The sequence below is a fragment of the Tenrec ecaudatus genome, chromosome 3 (assembly GCF_050624435.1).
Source record: "Tenrec ecaudatus isolate mTenEca1 chromosome 3, mTenEca1.hap1, whole genome shotgun sequence".
NCBI lineage: Eukaryota > Metazoa > Chordata > Mammalia > Afrosoricida > Tenrecidae > Tenrec > Tenrec ecaudatus.
Genome location: NC_134532.1, coordinates 153,613,256 through 153,633,758, shown reverse-complemented (window position 1 = coordinate 153,633,758; position 20,503 = coordinate 153,613,256). Strand labels below are relative to the sequence as shown.

The 20,503-nt window shown below is 38.9% G+C and overlaps 2 protein-coding genes across 3 annotated transcripts in view; both read left to right on the top strand.

Moving 5' to 3' along the window:
- Window positions 1-20,503, top strand: part of MOB1B (MOB kinase activator 1B) — a 65,554-nt gene that overhangs the window by 6,855 nt on the left and 38,196 nt on the right. The window lies entirely within an intron of this gene.
- On the top strand, window positions 13,992-14,503 carry LOC142443086 (large ribosomal subunit protein eL29-like). The gene has a single exon (XM_075544683.1). It carries the CDS (start codon window positions 14,021-14,023, stop codon window positions 14,501-14,503), a length of 483 nt encoding a protein of 160 aa, XP_075400798.1. The 5' UTR covers window positions 13,992-14,020.

Below are 20,503 nucleotides of genomic sequence, written 5' to 3'. Positions count from 1 at the left end.
AGTGTTAACATCCTTTTTTTTTTTTTTTTTAAATGTTAGAGCAGTGGTTCTCAACCTTCCTAATGCCGCGACCCTTTTATACAGTTCATGTTGTGGTGACCCCCAACCATAACATTATTTTCGTTGCTACTTCAGAACTGTCATTTTGCTACTGTTATGAATCGGATGACCCCTGTGAAAGAGCTGTTTGACACCCCCAGGGGGTCATGGCCCATAGGTTGAGAATTGCTATGTTAGAGAATTCCTTGGGTGGTTTTAGTATTTAAGAGCTAACGTAGTTTCACTGTTTAAACCCACCCAGAGGGATCTCAGAGAAAAGACCTGGTGTCTTTTCCAAAAAGTCACAGCCATGGAAAACTCTACGAAGTGCAGTTCGACTCTGTACACATAGGGTTGCCTTGAGTTGAAAGGGATTCTAGGGCTCTACAGTCAACTGGAGAGAAATCAGGCTATGCTTAAGAAAACAAAAAGAAAAACACCCGCTCATGTAATCATGCCTTAAGAGAAAACTATTATCAGTATTTTGGTATATAATGCTGATTTTTTCTGTTGGATTTTTGTTTGTGTGTATTCTAAAATATACTAATGAATCCCTTCTGTACATAGACCATATTATTCATGTTTGAGTGTTTTATGTCAATAAATAACTTCCCCGGCATAATTTTGAATAACTGTTGTCTCAAGTACTTGTATTATGTTATACTTCTACAACCAGTGGTAAGATTCAAATAATTTAACAACTGGTTTAAGTATATAAAAGAGATATGCTGAAAGGTAGTTTATTTAAAAAAAGGTAGTTTATCATTTACTTTATTATTTCATACAGTTAATACTTAAGAACAATAAAAGAGGTATACAAAACTGTATTAGGTCATAGGAGTTTTAAAATATCAATGAAAAGATATTAAGTAATACCTTACAGTCAAACAGCAGAACTGTTATTTCCACATTGCTTCTTGATTGGCACCCTCACTTGCAATATTCTTCCCTTTCATCTCCAAGCATTATGGTCTGTGTGATTTATCCTTAACCACCTTTTCACTGTAGGAATAGGATATCTACTAATTAGACAATAGTCACTCTGTGTAATATGTTAATAACAGGTGACTTCTCTGCGCTCACAGCAATTATTCTGACAATATTTTCAACTCTTTGAGGAATTGCATAATTCATTCACTATCTGTGGGAATTTGGGGGATAACAGAAAGCTCTGAGACAAATGGCAGTGTCACGCTCTGGTTATTTGGAACTTTTTCTTTTGTTTATAGAAGGAACAAATGCAAGGGAATGAAAATATTTCATCAAAAGTATAATGAGTTTTATGGAATGAATAAATAAATATTGCAAGCATAGTTCATTCTAATTTTTTATACTGATGGACAGAATGAACATCACTATGGGTGCTTAAAATACACTGTTGTGCAGATAAAAGTTAAAAAAGACTAAGGAATGTAAATTTGTGATTTCCACATTGGCGCATTGCCCAGCCCCCTACCTTATAGAGAACGCTGATTACAAGTGCCATTTTAACAACCAGTTCACTGAACTCAACAAAAAATTAAATATTGGTTCTGCTAAACCAGTGGGAACCAGCTGAATCCCATTACTGTCTACAACCTACTTAATATATTATGAATTTTTGTGTGTGAGAGATTAGAAATAAGCATTGGTGTTTCAGTGAGAAAATTCTTGCCTTCTGTGAGTGGCCCAGGTTTTTCCTTTTCTTTTTTTAAACTTACTGTGATTTAGGTGAAGGTTTACAGTGCATATCAGTTTTACATTAAATAATTCTTAGACATTTAGTTTCAGCTTATACATTGCAATCCCCCAAATATTGCCAGTGTATTTATCCAACTTCTACTCTGTGCATCTTATATCCATTCTTCCTTCTTTCCTAATTCTCTATACTTTATCCTGGGGGTAACTGCTGCTCTTTTGATCTTAAATTATTCTAACACAGTGGGACCTCACTTCCAGACCTGAGTGACTTAGGTCTTGGGAATTCCACCAGCTTCTATCTGATCAATAAGTCTGTTATCTTTTATGATTTTGAATTCTGTTTCACATTTTCTCCCACTCTATCCAAGACCTTCTAATGTGATCTTTTCCAAGCTTTCGGTAGTGATGACTAGGCACCATCTAGTCCTTCTGTTCTCAGGATGATGGAGACTGAAATTTGCATGGTCCATTTGACTATTTTGACATGTTTTTAAATTTTCAGCCCTCTTTCCAGTAAGAGAGACTGATAATTGCAGCTTAGCTGCTCCCAAGATTTCAAGACTTTAGTCACTACTTAATAAGATGTAGGCCACTGTCTTTGTGAGCAGGATTATGCCAGTTAACCTTGGTAGGGTGACCTAAGTTTGATTGTTGGCCAGTGCATCTCTTGCACAGCCACCAGCTTTCGGTCAGTGGAGGCTTACGTGTTGCCATGATGCTAAACATGCTTCAGTGGGGGCTTTTACCAGACAGTAAGGTGGACCTAAAAAGAAGAGCCTGGCAATGTACTTCTAAAACTCCGCCAGTGAAAACCTAAGCTCACAACAGTTCCATCCGCAGGTGATCACAGGGTGGACAAAGGAATGGACAGTTTATTGTTCTACAAGCAGCCCCCAGATTACAAACTGACTGTAAGGAGTTTTAAGTTGGACTCGGTGCATATGGTTCTTAATTAATCTTTAGTTCAAGAAGGAGCCCAGGTGGTTCAATGAGTGAAGTTCTGGGCTGCTAACTAGCAGGTCATTGGTTCAAACTCACTAGCATTCTGCTGGAGAAAGATGTGGCTTCTGCTCCGATAGCGTCATCGTTCTGGACATCCTAAGCAGCAGTTGTAGTCTGACAGGGTTGCTATGAGTTGCATTGACTTGATAACAGTAGGTTTAGTGGAAGAGAAGATTCAAAACCTTTCCAATGATTTAAAAGCTGCAGATGCAGCAACTGACCATGACTGTGAGAAAAAAACTTGTTGCAAGTAGGGTTGGTCCAGTCCTTTCAAACGGAGGGCAAATTTACATAACATTCAAGGACAAGTTGGAATTGGGGTTGTCTGTCCTTCGTGAGAATTCTATAAATCTGGAACTGACTATGCCATCTAATAACAGCAGTAAGTGTGACCATTTTTTTTTTCAGAACTGTGGTTTTAGGAGTTAAAAGATATTTGGTTTGTCTTAGTTTTTTTAATTAATGAAAAGATCATTATTGGGGACTCTCACAACTCTTGTCACAATCCACACATCGATTGGATCAGGCGTGTTTGTCCATATGTTGCCTTCATTCTTTTCTAGACGTTTGCTTTCTATTGAGCCCTTGGTATCTGCTCCTCTTTTTTCCCTCCCCCACCTCACCCTATCTTAGTTTGCTTTTGTTCTGCATACCAGACAAGCTCACACAAACTCCAACTATACTGCCACCTAGTTGATTCCACTCATACTGACCCTGTGCCAGGGTTTCTGGGGCTGTAAATCTTTAGAGGAGCAGATAGGATCATTTTTTTCCTGGAATTGGTAAATGGATTTGAACCACTCACCATGTGGTTACAGTCTATCACTTCCCTGACAGTGCCACCAGGGGCTCGATTTGTTTTATACAAATCCAACACCCTGCCCATTGAGTCCATTTGGACCTTCAGTGACCCTATAGGACAGGCTAGCACTACACCTGTGGGTTTCTGAGACTAAGTCTTTTTTTTAGCATTCTAACTCATGATGGGAGTAGAAAGCCTCATTTTTCTCCGTTTTACATTAGTAAGCATAAAAATAATTGCCATGTAGTTATTTTTTAATCATTATTGATAGTTTTTCCTCTAGGTGTGGTTACAAACTTTTTATACTTTTGGGGTTTCTGATATGTGAACGAGCAAGTTGTACTTTTCTTCAAATGTAGAGTTATTTAGGAGATGCTGAGATAAAATAAGCTATGTGTTACTTTCTTAAAGATGAACAAATAGCACCATTTAGGAATATAAAACTATGTGCTGTCATCCTTTGTTTTACTACAGAATTTTCTTTAACAATTATTGAGTGTTTGTTGAGAATGTGCACCGCAAAAAAAGATGATACAAACTCCGTCATTTTACATGTACAATTCAGTGAGATTGACTACATTTTTGGAGCTGTGCAGCCATTCTCTAGCTTGTCTGAGTTGTCCCTTTCCCATTACTAAAACCTCACTGCCCACTCACGTTTCCTATCTACTCATCCAGTTGTCAGTTTGATCCCATAGAGATCTTAAAAGAGCCCCAGGCTGACGTTCTTTATTAAGAAAACCTAACTATTGTTAGCTTTAAAGAACACTTCGGGGGACATTTTTGGTTTAAGGTTCACATTTTAAAGATTAGCTAAAAAATATGGTTCAAAATTTTAAGTCTTGAAAAAGACTAGACTTACTAGTTGGTTAGAGATTTGTTGGGAACCCTGAGACTGTGGCATTTAGACACCCTTCAGATCTGGAACTGAACTCAACTAATTTTAGCTAAACTTGCTCTATTTTTAGCCAAACAACAGATAGGTCTGCAAGGTCAGCAATAACACTAGTAGGCTAGATACCCCTTAGAATAAGCAATCATTTGAGATCAACAGGACAGCATTTACCCAAGAACGAAGTTCAGAAGGAAGAATGGAAATATGATCTCAAGAAGGTGGAATAAGTGATACTACATTGTGGGGATCACAATCGATGACATGAAACAAGATGTGTGTGAATTGTTGAATTGAAAATGGGTTGATTCTGTAAACCTTTCACCCAGTTTAGAATAAAAAGTTAAGAAATATTTGGAAGTTGATTCAGAAAGACTGGATTCATTAGACTTCCTTTTGATCAGGAGTGTTCTCTATAATCTTCAGTTAAAACATTCAATAATAGCTGGGCACAGTCCAGTTGTTTTGGTCTCATACAAAGGAGACAATTGTTTTTAAGGCAGTTAGTCATGCATTCTGTTTTCTCCTCCAGTGTTAGATTATTATTTTTCCTTGCTATTCCAAGCATATGTAGACTAATTGTTGTCTTGAATGGCTGCTTGGAGACTTAAAACACTAGGTACTGCCCTGTGAGCTAGAAGGTAGAACAGAAGCACTTCTAGGTGATATTAGACGAATGAACTGGATGTCCTATGAAACTCCAAGCCAAGAAACCACATCCTATGAGGTTTTTGCTGTATAGCAAGTACTTTTTTCTTTCTGTTTGCACTTGTTGTAAATGCCATCTATTACGCAACATTTGCACTTAAACTTTTTAAAAGTGTACAGTTTATGGACATCATTACATTGTTCAGTCATACAATCTTTACCCTTAATGTGATTTTTTTATCACTGAGAATTGAAACCTAGTACTTTATATGCTATAATTATCCCATTCTCACTCCCCACCTTCTCTCCTTGGTTAACTGAACTCCAAATTCAATGCCATCTAGTCAGTTTAGACTCAGAGCCATCCCACAGGACAGATTAGAAGTAATCCTTGTGGGTTTCTGAGACTAGCTCTTTATGGGATTAAAAAGTTTCATCTTTTTACTGTGAAATGGTTGGTGGTTTCAAACTGCTGACCTTGCAATTGGCAGTCCAACCCACTACTCCACCAGGGACTCCTCTGCCCTTGGTTACCAACACTGATAAACTTAGTCTCTATACATTTGCCTGTTCTTGACTTTCTGTATAAGTGGGATTGTACCGTTTGTATTATTTTGCAATTGACTTATTTCATTCACCACAGTGTCTTCAAGTTCCATCCATGTTGTAGCAGCATAAAGAACTTTAACTGTCCTAAATACTCCCCTTCCCCACTCAATTTATATATATTTCAATTTATATTTTTGTTTTGTATTGTTAACTAAGGCCATTATTTATGAGAAGTCTAATTAAAAATGTAGCTGTGATATTTTTTATTTTCCCCACACCTACCACCTTTTTAAAAAGGTCTTTTCATTTACAAAAGTAGTTTATAAATTTTATTTTGAAGCAATTTCAACCATATGGAAAAGTTACAGAATAACAAGAATTCCTACGTACATTGAGTTTCCCAGTTGCACCATTCATACCATCCTTAGCTCAAGGGTCCACTCATGAATCATGCATTACATTCAGTTACGTGGTACAGCTTCTCGGTCTTTCCTTGACTTTCATGACCGTTACATCTTTGAGCATTTAAGCTCATTTTGTAGAATGCCATTCAATATGAATATATCCAATGTTTCCTTAGGAGCCCTGGTGGCGCAGCGGTTATGTGTTGAGGTGCTCACTGCAACACCAGCATTTGGAAATCACCAACTGCTCTGTGGGAGAAAGACATCTTACAGTCTTGGAAATTCACAGGGGCAGTTTTACCCTGTCCTAAAGTCTCGCTGTGAGTTGGCATCAACTCTATGGCAATGAGTTTTGTTGTTTTAATATTTCCTTGTGGTTAGCCCGGCTTAAGTGTATGGGGAAGAACTACCACAGAAGTAATCAACATTTTTCTTAACTTGCAACCTTATCAAGTGACACAGTGCTTATTTGTCCATATTGGTGGTGGTAAATTTGCTACTTTGATAGAAGATGTCTACCAAGTTTTCCCACTAAAACCATTTAAATCTTTTTATTCCTTTGTAAAATTTCATGAGATGTTTTCGGACTGTGTAACTATCCTGGTGTTCTATTTTGCACATCCATTGATGATTCTTTACTGAACTGTGACTATGAAGATTACCACACTAATTTCGATTCTCTTTTAACTTCTATGGTTATTGGTTGGCATTTTCAGTATATGGGACAATTTATTCTTTTTTCCATTTGTTTATTTTTCAAATATCAATATAAACACAGATCCCTATTTTACTTAATGGGTTATAATCCTTTGCTAGCATTATTTACTTTGGTACTCAAATTGTCCCAGTTCTGGCTAATGGGAACCTTACTCAACCTGGCCTTTATATCTGTTTGACTTGCTTATTTTTTCTCTTTGGGAACTTCCTTGCTTTCTGTCAACACAAGATAACTGCAGGTTCATTTTCTACACCCCACCCCCAGCTCTAAAGTGAGTCATTTCTCCAAAAGACTTTGGTTCTATTTGATGGGTATTTAGAAACCAAAATCTGGGTAATACATTCCTTCATGACTAGAGATATATTATTATCCTAGTGGACAAAACCAAGCAATCAGAATGCATTCACATCTTGTCAGTTCCCACTCAGCAACTCTACAGGTCAAGGTGGAACTGCCTGCCCATTGGCCTTTCAAGGCTGTGCGTCTCTACAGAAGCAGACAGCTACTTTTTCTCCCACAGTGGGGCTGTGGTCTGGGCCTGCTGAAGGTCCAAGTGCTTGAACCACGGTCTCTCTCAGTGGGCAGTGCTAAAAAACACACACCCATACAGGTTTGTTACTTCTACATATTGCTTTTCTGTACTTAATCTGCTATCTACTGAACAAGTTTGCACCAATACCTGAATGTCTGTAGCACAAGGTTCTTCATGTTTTGTTCCTTTCCATATTTTCCCCCTTTTTTTGTCACTCAGAAAGCTGGCGACTGTCATCCTCTTTATACTTGTTTTTGCTCAGTCACTTACTGTCTTGGTCTTGCTGGTCACCCTCCTTGGGATTGTTGTCCAGCCATCATTACGACCCTACTCCTCTACTTGGAGCATGGGTGGGCCCCACTGCTGCAGTCCTTTCAAGCGTGAGTGTCTGCATCTCCATCATTGTGTGTGGTATGTGACTGGCTTTTATAGGCCATTAAGTTTTAAATCCCCCTACCCCATGAATCTGTGTTAGAACCAATATTCCAGAGATGTTGGGAGGATTAGAAATACTGAATATAAAAGTCTAATTCAATAGATTGTATTTATGTCCCTGTGAGACATGTTCATTATGTGTGTATATGTCATGTATATGGGTGTGTATTTATCAGTGCTACTTTGTTTTTCTAAAGTTATAAAAGTAGGATGCTGAAGGTTAACAATTATTTGCAAAATAGTTTACCTTATAACCAAGCCGGTTTATTATTATTTGTCTTGGAAATTTAAATAACCTATTACTGTTTTTTTACTCACTGCCATCGACTCATAGCCATCTTCTGGATTTCTGAGATTGTAACTGTTTACGGGAATAGAAAGCCCAGTCTTTCTAAGGAAGATCTGCTGGTGAATTTTGAACTGCCGACCATGTGGATTGCAGCCCCATCTATAATTGTTACTTGTGCCGTCTGTCTAAATTCTTCTTTTGGTCTCAAGTTGAATTTGATAAGAATGGCTCAGTAGTTATAATCTTGGATATTGGCACTCAATATTAAAAGAAATATTTTTACCTTAAGTGTTCATTTGAGGAAATAAATAATAATGTAATTTAAATACTTTTTAGTATTCCGCTTAAACATAGGATAAGTAGAAACAATGGAGAGGTGCTATCTTATAGGAATTATTCTGATATCTCAGTGGAGCCCTGGTGGTATTTTTGAGTAAGCATTGGTCTGCTAGTCACAGTATCTGTGTTTCAAGGCCACTAGCTACTGCTGGGGAGAAAACAGCAGCTATATCTTCCAGTAAAGATTTACATCCTTGGAATACCTTTGCAGGGTTGCTGTGAGTGGGAATTGACTCTGTGACTGTGGGTTTTAAAAATTCTGCAATCTCAGGATTTTGAATCATGTTCTAGGTGGATTAGCAGCAGCATGTACGTCCCTTCTGCTGTTGGGGAATCATTTGTTTGCGAGTGTCTTACAGCGTTAGATTTCACTACTGAAACCTAGCCCTTTGTTTAAAACTGCCCTTCCTTAAAGTGTTTGTTCAGATGCAGCTTGTTTCATTTTGTCTTCTCCATACTCTGCCACATATTCAGCCGGTTCTCTTCTTCTCAGCTCTTAGAAATTATCCTTTCAGGCAGTGAACAGCAATTCATTCAAGCTGGTCTCTCACCCTGAGCACAGCTTTGATTAACGCAGGACTGGTACTTGTTTTTCTAATTTATTGTTGAAGATCCCCAAAGGGTTCTTCACTGCCAGAATGCTCAGCCTTTTAATCAGTCCCCCCCCCAACCCTGTCAGTTTTAAATTTTGGAAATAGCAAGCTATCAAAGACTGAATTCATTTAACATATTGTATTTCTAATTGTACCAGAAGTATAATTTTAAATGGCTTTACACTTGGGTGTTAAAATAATGGCTCAACTGAGCTGAATTGATTTTAATGTTTGCTCAAGTGGGAAGACATACATACAGCATTTGTAAGTTGGGAGGAATGTATTGTTGAATGATAACTATAGTTGTCGATGCAGTTTTTTTTTAGTGTCACTAAGCATTAAAAATTGAAACACCATTGAGGGGAAACTGCTGTGGTGCTAGTCCTGGGACACGTTCCAGGAATGACGAGTAGTGTTTCCACATACCTATAACCCTAATGAAGTCTGCTTTAGATTCTTAATGCTTTGGCATTCACCTTAGAGCTTGTTAGGAATGCAAGATTTCAGGTCTTGATTCTGGAATTAGAATTGTTTTTAATAAGATCCCCGGGTGGTTTGAAAACTCACTTAATCGTGAGATACTTTAGACAAAGTAAATGGAGTTTAGTGATTTGAAATAAGGTAAAGAAGAAAAATCTTTGGGATTGAGTGTAACGTTATCTCTACCCCTGAGCTGTTCTCTGAAGCCCACAGGGGGTTAGGTGCCCTTGTTGTCTCTGCAGCATTTTTCACACTTGTAATTATTTAGTCATCCATATTTATTGTTTGAGCTTTTCCCTCCTTCTGGTGTATACATTTCACCAGGAGTTGTTTCCCATCTTCTTTCCTAGTATGTTAGTACATTGCTTGGCAGATATTTTTGTTAGTTTCTGGGATGGTTTTCCTCGCTTCTTGCCTCTCAATGCTGAAAGAATTCACATGGAAGAAGCACTTTCTTAAATCCAAGTACCTTGAACGAGGGAAAGGGAAGTTTGGGGTCGCACAGTCTCAGCACATGTGCTCTCTGCAAAGCACGTGAGGCCGAGCAGGGATTCGCAAGAGTTCGTGACTGAAAACGACCGCTTCAGGGAGCTGAAAAACCACCCGAAAATGCCCGGAAAGTGGAGTTTACAGAACTAAAAGTGGAGTTCTGAACCGGAAAAAGAGAGTGTGAGTCTGAGGGGGCACCCGCATGGTGGGGTGTGGGGGGAGGAGGGGAGGTACTGCCCTTGAGCTGCCTGCCCTCAGGCTGGGCTATTTATCCCCTTGGGTCCCTGCTTGGGGTTGAGGTGCTGCGAGGCTGAGGGTATTGGCCATTCTTAGTGGCTGAGTTTAGGTGCGCGTGTGATGTAATGTGTGTGCCCAGGTTTGCCTTCACCTAGGTCTAGGTGACTGGTCTGAGCATCCCAAATTTTGGGTTGACACCATAGGTGTCTAATGTCTGCTCAATTTCTTTCAAACCCTTTTATTGTGTCATGGCCAGCTAATTTTCGTCTAGTTTAGTCATTTGGTAGAGACAATCCCCTTTATCTCTAATCTTCCTACTTCATTTCCAATACATTTTGGGTTTTGCTGACTCTGAAGGTTGTGGGGAGAACAGTAGCTAATGATGAGGAACCATGGGTTTGGGTCTTGATCTGTCTGTAGCCTTGTGATCTTGAGCAAGACACTTGATTGCTTGGTCGCCTTTCCTTGACAGCAGAGATGTGAGGGGGAATGCCTATTCCAATGCGTCAGTGTGAGAACTGAATGTGATATGCATACATGGAAGCTTTTCATAAACCAGCGTCCTATGCAAACACTGTCATTATCTGTGGGGGGAGGTCAGACTCTTACAGACATCCTCCCCGAGGGCAGTTAGTCACCAGACTATAGGGTAGGTCTAGCTCCCTGCTGCTGGGGACAATAAATTATTTCTCCCTGAGGCCTTTCCACCCTACCAATAATGGTCTCTATCAGTTGAGCCAGGGAACAGGCCAAACTGGCTCTGTGACATCCAAAGTTAAGTTGCCATCCTAAATCTTGGATCCGCCCATCTTGCCACATGTATACTCCCAATCGCTCCTCTTACTATTGCGTGGATACCCCTAGGTCATCCCCTCCCATTACTGTATTACCTATAGCACAATCCCTTCCTGTGACTATGTCTTCACCTGTAATTAGGGGGCTTGCATGTCCCCAGAGAATATAAAAGCCTGGGCTAGCATTAAATTACATTATGTTAAATTAGGTTAAAATGTAACACCGTACCATTTGATTACCCATTTAGAAATTGTTTCAGTGTTTAAATATTTTCTTCTTTCTTTTCAACTGATGTTTTCCCTCTGTTTTGATTTGTCATATTGCGGGTTTTTGTTTTGTGTGTGTGGTTGGTTTCTATGACTTTCTGTCTCTGAAATCCAGAAGAAGAAAATTTACAAAGACAGTAATTGAAATAGTAATTACCTAAGGCAGAGGTGTCAAAGTGGTATTTTTTGTGGTCCACAATGCTCTGAAATAAAAGGGAGAACATCAAGCCTTCTATGCTCCTAAAGAATTAGTTACAGTCTGGGGAGATGCTTCACAGCGATTCTACCCTGTCCTACAGGGCCCAAATGAGTCAGAATTGGCTAGATGGTAGTGAGCTTGGTTTGTTTGGTTTAAGCAGTGGTTCTCAACCTGGGGTCGCGACCCCTTGGAGGGTCAAATGACCCTTTCACAGGGGTTGCCAGATTCATAACAGTAGCAAAATTAGTTGTGAAGTAGCAACGAAAATAATTTAATGGTTGGGGGTCACCACAACATGAGGAACTGTAGTAAATGGTCAAGGTATTAGGAAGGTTGAGAACCACTGGTTTAGGGGCATGATAGGGCTAGGCTGAGAGGAAATGGGACGTTAACAACAATGAGATGAGAAAGTAGAAAGTGTCCTGAAATTGATTGTGGTGATGATTACACAACCTTTTTTTTTGTATGATTGATTGTATGATATATGAATTACATGCCAACAAAACTATTTAAAAAATCATTGGTGTGTTTTATAGTAATAGAATGACATTTTACAATATTAATAACTCATTTGAAAAAATACTGTTTTTCTCCAAGATCACCATGTATTATGGTCTGTTAAGGGTGATTTTCACCAAACAATATTTAACCCATATTTGACTTATTGTTTCTTAATTATCTGCAACTGTCACATCCAAGAGGATGCCTGGAACCTATGTAGAGCCCTGCAAGACAAATGAGAAGGGTCGGACTTGGACTTGAGGTCGTGGTAGTGCAGAACTGGTGTTACTTGGGCAGTTATTATATTTTTATGCCTCCTTTTCTTACCTTTAAAAGAACAGATTTTTTTTTATAATGTGCCATCTCTCTTCCTACTGGTGCTTGAGAATATTCACGGTGACTTGTGAAATTTTAAAATGCGCTCATACCTTTGTATAAGTAGTTTACATTGCGTGATTTTAGAGCTGGAAGAGATTATAGTAGCCAGTCCAGTCTGTTGTTTTTTTGATGAACCAATTGAAACTCTAGGATCTTTGGATTTTCCAAGGCCCCTGGAAATGACTTTTAATGAGATTAGTCTCGATTATAAAGAATCTTGGTAACACCAAGGAGTTTGAATTTACCAGTTACTCTGCAGAAGAAAAAAACCTGTAAATCTGTTCCTCTGAAGAGTATAGGCTAGGAAACCCTGGCAGTTCTATTCTGTCCTGTCTTTCAAGTTGACAGCAATCAACAACAAAAAACTTGAAGATAATTTTATAATTTTAAGTATAAAGTTATAGTTTTAGATATATTTTGTGACAGTTTTATTTCATTGTGTTTTGGCATTATTAAAAATGCAGAGTATGGCGGGGAATGTATGGATGTGCTTTATACAATTGATGTATGTATATGTATGGATTGTGATAAGAGTTGTGTGAGTCCCTAATAAAATGTAAAAAAAGAAAAAAAAAGAAGATGATGAATGGATTGTTATAAGAACTGTAAGAGCCCGCAATAAAATGATTTGTTTTAAAAAAAAAGGCAGGGTATGTAAGCATAACTTGTCTTATGTGTGTGGAACCTCTAGCTTCCAGGGATAAGCAGATGGTACAGCTATGTTTAACTGGTGAGCCTTTGCTGTGCACCCAGTGCTCTGTATTTCTATACATATCATTTCATTTTCAGAGCCGTCCTGCATGGCAGGTGAATTTTTTGGAATGATTTATATAACAGAGTGTCGACACATTATAGCAGTAGCAGCCACTGCCACTAGCTCTTAAGTATTAGGATGAGAAATCCCCACCTAGGTGGTTTTGGCATTCTCATGTGCTGTAAAAATACTGAGTCATATGTACACACACACAGTGTACAATACTCTTAATTTTAAAGATGCTTCTTTATAAAAACTGTTATGTTGCTATTTTTAATAACTCAAATGTTTTCAAAAATTAGTTTCTTTTTTTAATGAAAATTTTCATTTTGTCATTGTTGTGTACATACTCTAATTTAGAGTCCAATAATTCTATAATACTTGTGATGAGAAACAAGTTCCTTTTCCTTGCCTTCTAGTTAGACTTTGCTCCGTACCTCATTGTTTTGAAATTTGATTTCATATCACTAATATCTCTAACTGTAGGAATAGGCTTAAGACCACTAACAGTTGTGAGGACGGCATAGGATAATGTCTCATGAGGTCGTACAGCAGGTTGCCCTGAGTTGGAGCCACCAGCAACAGTGCTTTTTTATTGCTACTTAGTGATTTGTTTGTTTGTTTGTTTCTGTACATTCATTGTTGAATTCTTATTACTGACAAAGTAGGCTCAAGGGGTTAACTTTAAACTTTTCCTTTTTCTGGAGTATGATTTATAAGCAGTGAAATTCTGCACTGATGGTGTAATGGGGCACATGTTAGGTTACTAACCACAGGGTTAGTAGTTTGAACCCATGAACCTCTCTGAAGGCTCAAGATCCGACTTTCTGTTCATGTAAAAATTTATAACATGGAACCTATATATACACGGTCATTATGAGTTAAAATCAACTTTGAAAGGCAGTGGGTTGGAGTTATATGTAGTTGGAGTCATTTAAAAAATGGGGTGGCGCTCTTCCGGTTCCTGGCGTTCCGGGAGCTGCTGGCGTCGGTGCAGACATGGCCAAATCCAAGAACCACACCACGCACAACCAATCCCGGAAATGGCACAGAAACGGCATCAAAAAACCCCGGTCACAACGATACGAATCTCTTAAGGGGGTGGACCCCAAGTTCCTGAGGAACATGCGCTTCGCCAAGAAGCACAACAAGAAGGGCCTGAAGAAAATGCAGGCCAACAACGCCAAGGCTGCGGCTGCTCGTGATGAGGCCATCAAGGATCTTGTGAAGCCCACAGAGGTCAAGGCCAAGATCCCAATGGGCGTCAACCGCAAGCTCAGCCGACTGGCCTACATTGCCCACCCCAAGCTTGGCAAGCGGGCTCGGGCACGTATTGCCAAGGGTCTGAGGCTCTGCCGGCCCAAGGCCAAGGCACAAAGCAAGGCTGATGCTCCAGCCAAGGCCACGACTCCAGCAAAAGCTCCCAAAGGCGCCCCTGCCCCAGCTCAAGCTACCAAAGGCCCCCAGGCTCCCACAAAGTAGAGTTCTCTGTGAGGGCGAGAGGGACTGGTGTGAGCCCTGCACTGCTGCCTGCATGGCGCTGGTGTCTTCTTGAGCTGTTTGTTGTACAAATAAACCCATGTGGCGCTGTTAAAAAAAAAGGGGGGTGGAAATATGCACAATAAAGCATACCCTTTCAGAGGTGTCAACAAACTCAGGGACAAGGGAACAACAAGTGATCTAAAATTGAGGGCGAGGAGGGCGTAGGATGCCTGGTGGCAATGTTGCCAAGAGGAATTACTGAAACCCAAATGAAGGCCAAACATGATAGTGGGACAAGAAGAAAGAACTAGGAGGCAACATATTTATAGAGGTCTAAAAACAGGCATGTACTTATGTAAATATACTTATATATAACGATAGGGAAATAGATCTGTGTGCATAATACATTTATATGTTACGTATTAAGGCAGCAGATGGACATTGGCCCTCTACTCAAGTACTCCCTCAATGTAAGAACACTTTGTTCTAATAACCCGGCATTCTGTGATGCTCACCTTCCCTGGCATCATCGCTGAAGACAAAATGGGTGCATAAGGAAATGTGGTGAAGAAAGCTGATTTGGTGTCTGGGGTCTTAAAGATAAAGGCTTGAAGATAAACAAACCCCCATAAATAAAACACACCAGCTCATGTGATCACAAGGTGTCAGTGGGATCAGGCTTCAGACATCCAAGACCCAGAACCAAAAATCATATCCATGTGAATGTGGGGGTGGGCGGAGTAGAGACCCAAAGCCCATTTGTAGACAAGTGGGGCCACAAGGAGGAGATGAGCCAGTCAGGATGCAGCATAGTGTTGACAAAACATAAAACTTCCCTCTAGATCTTTAATGCTTCCTGGCCCTCACTATCATGACCTACCTTACAAATCCAGCTAGACCAAAGCACGTACACTGGTACAGATAAGAGCTTGCAACAAAGGGAATCCAGGACAGATAAACCCCTCAGAACCAATAATGAGAGTAGTGATACCAGGGGTTCAGGGGAAGGTAGAGGGAGAAAGGGGGAACTGATCACAATGGTTGACATATTAATCCCCCCACCCCTCAGGGATGAACAACAGAAAAGTGAGTGAAGGGAGATAGTGGATGATGATGTAAGATATGAAAATAATAATAATAATAATTTATAATTTATCAAGGGTTCATGAGGGAGGAGGGAGGGAAAAAATGAACTGATACCAAGGGCTTCAAGTTGAAAGAAAATGTTTTGAAAATGAGGATGGCAATATATGTACAAAAGTTCTTGACACAATGAATGTATGTATGTATGGATTGTGATAAGAGCTGTAAGAGCCCCCAATAAAATGATAAAAAACAAACTCCTTCAATAATTCCTACATGAACAATTTGGTGACATGTTTTATTCAGTGACTTTGGTTACATTTGGGCCACCTTTCTTCATGATACCCTTTTCCAAATTATTGTAATATCATGAAAGATCTCTGGTGGCACTGTGGATTAAGTGTGGAGCTGCTGAACTTCCAGGTTGCCTGTTCAAATCTACTAATCACTTTGTGCAAGAAAGAGGAGGCTGGCTGCTCCTGCAAAGATTCGCCGTCTCGGAATCCCTAGGAGCAGTTCTACTCTGCCCGTAGGGTTACTTTGAATCGGAATCTGCTGGAAGACAGTGGTTTGTCTGTTTTCTCCTTCGTTGTTTGTGTTTTTGTGTTTTCTTGTTTATAAAATAGTTTCAGTTTAAGGTTTAAAGATCATTTTTGGGCACTAGTTATTTTTAAAGTGCCATTTAGTATGAGTAGTTTGATTAATTTTAACAGATGTATACCTTCCTGTAACCCACATCCCATTCAAGTCTCAGAGTGTTTCCATTACCCCAGAAATTTTTTCCAAAGTGAAACAAAAGGACATTCATTCCATATGGGCCTTTGAATATATGTCAAAAGTACACACTTGTGCCTTGTGTCACATAGCTCTTGAGATTCTACTAGCTTAAGTGCGTAGCTCAGCTTTTATGAAGTAGGAACAGAGTCTGCTATCTCATGCAGGTAGTTTCCCCCCATTGGACAGTGCTTCTGTGTGGACTTGGCGATCCTTAAGGTAATCAAAGCATTGGGATGACACCTAGTACCTCACCTTTTGGTTCATTAAAGAGATTTATTTATTGTTCCATGATTCATCCCACAATAATGGGATGAATATAAACATCTGATATAACACAGAAGAGAATAGCTTTATATACTTTTAAGAAAATGGTTCTAAGAGTATTAGCTTAAAATATAGATTATTTGTTAATGATATTAAATTGTTTCTGGATAAAAATACTCAAAATAAGTAACACATGGCAATAGGGCAGACAGATAAATGAGCATCCTATTCTAGTAGTTTGCTGAATACTATCCTTGAAGACTATATAGTGAATAGTGCAATGAGGGGAGGAGTAAGGGGTTAACATTTTAGGAGCTAAGGGCAGTTGCTATAAGAAGGTACCTGACAAGGCCTATGTGTGAATAATTTTGGAAATCAGTTATACTAAGCTAGAACTTACTTTCCCTCTATCACTACCTTTAGTGACCCTTCCAGTGCCTGCTGACTACTCCAGACTTTGAGAGCCTAAAGCCTGTATCATTCTGGATAAATAAGTACAAAATGAATGCAGTGTAGGTAAGAAAGTGACTGTGAGGGAAAATATTAACAAATTACAAATTAAATAAAACTTACAAACTTACCATAAGCTAGCGCATGGCAGCATTCCTATTAGTTAACCACCTGATAGTTCTAAGAGGTGTTTTTGTGTTTAGTGTTATGCTTACTGTGGCCACTTCTGTAAGTGTCAGCAATTTAGTAAAGAAGTAGGCTTGCTTCTTTTTAAAAATGGATAATAGAAAATTTACTTCTTGATCTAGAAGTATAGTTTAGAAACTCAGGGAAAAGATGAGACTGCCTGCTCCTGTCAAGATTTACAGCCTCAGAAACCCCAAGGGGACAGTTCTACACTATCCTGTAGGGTAACTCTGAGTTGGAATTAACTTGAAGCAGTGGGTTTTTGATTTTGCTTTGGCTAACCAAAATGTGTATTTTATATTCATAGTTTAGAAAAACGTTAGGTTCATATAATTAATACCGTCATGTACTCTTTTAATATTGTGAAGCCTAGAGAAACTGCTAAGTTTCTTCCACATTTGAAGGACAGCGTTCCTGTATCTTTTGTGTCAATATCCGATGGGGGTTCACCATCGCTAGAGGACTCTAGTACTGCCATTCAGTGTGAATGACACCAGGTAGTTGGGTATAGTGAGTGATGGGAATGTTCCTGGAAGTTACTCTTCACTTGAATGACTGACAGTCATCTAAATATATATGGTCCTTGTAAACTACAGATAGCCTACTGACCCTACACGAAATGTATCTCCAACTGGGCTTCCCCTAGCAAAAGCCCCAGAGTTTTATATTATTCAGAGACAGAATGTTATCTGGCTGCAACCATCTTACTTTTGTAATTTTTATGAAAACATGACCATGGAAACACATTATGATTTGTTTCCCCCCAGGGCTTTCGTGTGTGCCCTGAAATTGAGGGCCCTAAAAGTTTAAACATTCTTATTGTCTCGGTGAATCTAGTTTTGTAGTCCTGTGTTGTAATTCTGTGTTGAACAAATTCTATTCGTTCAGTTTCATTAGTTTGGAAAATAATGTTTATATTATGTGTATGTATTAAGAATCACTTTGATTACTAAGGTACATTTAATCCAAGTCATGGTCTTTCAGGCATGCAAACATTGGTAGTGAAAAGGAAAAGAGAAGAATCGATAAGTTCAAATTGTGGCATTGGTGAAGAACACTGAATTACCTTGGGCTATTTAAAAGAATACGGAGCCTTGGTGGCATCATGGGTTAACACATTGGGCTGCTAACTTCAAAATCGGAGGTTCAAGACTTTCAGCTCCCATAACCCTTGCTTTGAAAACCCTAGGGAGCAGGTCTACTCACTTCTGTAGGGTTTCTCTCTAGGAGTTGTGATCAACTCTGTGGTGCTTTGTTATTGTTGTTGTTTTATTGCCAAAAGAATGAACGAATCTATTTGAAAACAAACCAATCAGAAAACTCCTTAGAATTGAGTAGTTATCCTCAGCTTTACTTACTATGGACGTATCAACCAGGAAGACCAATTGCTGGAAAAGGCATACTTGATAAATTAGAGGGTCCATGGAAAGAAGAGAGTGCTCCAGTAAGATGGGTTGGCACAATAACCAGAGCAGCAGACACTACATGCTTACTTTCATGAAGATAGTACACGGTTAGGCAGTGTTTGGTTCTACTAGACCTAAGATCACCATGTACTGGCAACATAACCAGTCTCATGGCTATTGAGTCTATGCTGACTCATAATGACCTTAGAGGACAGGGCAGAACTGCCCCTGTGAAACTAATGCTTTATAGGATAAAGGAGTTTCCAAAAGATAGCTGAAAAATAGATTGAAAAGATAATGGAATTTTTCCATGAACTTTTGACTCGTCTTCATGTACTGTTATTGACGATACTGTAGTTGGACCTATTTGTATAAGCTCAAAATAGAAATTACTCAACAAATATTGCTGCACTATTGAATTTTGAGCCTGTACACCTCTTTATCAGTTTAGCTCAATAGACATTTAATGAGGTTTGTTCTGACCCAGACTCTATGCTAGATCCCGTAGATGTGTAGTAGACTTCAAACTTCCTTCTTTTTGGGAGATTTGTGGTGCATTACAAAACCAAGGCATGTGGTAGGTTCCTGTGTACGCACCGAGAAGGAACAAACCCTTTTTCTAGTTTGGGATTTCAAGGAAGCTTCGGGGAAAAATGATTACTGAACTGAATCTCAGGGTGGAGTAGAAATTAACCAGTGGAAACAATGTTCAGTTAAAATTACATAAGATAAAAAGCAGTGGACTACCTGACTTTGTTTTGGTATTTTTTTCTAGTCAAGTTGGCTTTATTATAAAAAACTTAATTTTTAACATTTAGATCACAAAACTGCTTCATCACAGATTATATGGAACAAATATTGTGTTACAAGCCCATATTTGTAGTTAAATGGTGTGTTGCAGTAGTTGAGGGCCAATCTTTTTCTTAGTTAACCCGAGATCTGTGTCTGACGTAAAGATTGCTCCATTACTGCCAAGGCTGATGACTTGATCTTTTACTGCACACCCTCCTAATGGGCTGTGGTTTTGTATTAAATGGCAAGGGAAATTCTTTTCCTTTACTTTGAAAAAAAGTTGTAAGTAATCAGCGTCCTTGTATTACAAGGAAGTGCATTTTGGTTTTCAGAGTATGGTTAAATTACTTTAAACCCTGTGAGGAAATCACAACCTACTTAGTTATTAAAAATATAAAAGTGATCTTTCTCATCAATAGGAAGAGTAAGCTTTCTTAGAATTGCTGAGATGGCTTGCTTTCACTGACCCATTTTTTAGCCAAGGTTTAAGTAAGGCTGGACTGTAAAGGATCTAAAATGATTAAATATGAAAGTTTGTTGTTGGGGTTAGATATCGCACTGTTATTAAGTTGATTCTGACTAACAGTGATCCTATAGAACTGCCCTTGTGGGTTTCTAAGACTAAATCTTTATGGGACTTGAAAGCCTCATCTTTCTGTTGTATAGTGACTGGTAGTTTCAAATTGCTGACCTTGTGGTTAGCAGCCGAATGTGTAACCCACTGTGCCACCAAAGTTCCTTAGTTAGAAAATAGTATCGTTCTATTGTTATGTCTCTTGCTCAAGTTAAAGTCTTTCATATTAGATATTCTTGAGTTTGGTTCAACTATCGAATTGTATGCTATGTAGACAAAGTGACACACTTTTAAAGTGACAAGCATTTTAAGCTTCAGTTTTGCCACTTATAGAATAAATCAAATTATAGCGTATACATTATGAGAGAATTAAAATGAGAGTGCAGAGATGTCAATTTTTAAAATTGTAACAGGTGGCGGTGGGGGTTACATTTCAGAACACCGACTCTGTGGTCAATGGTTTAAATG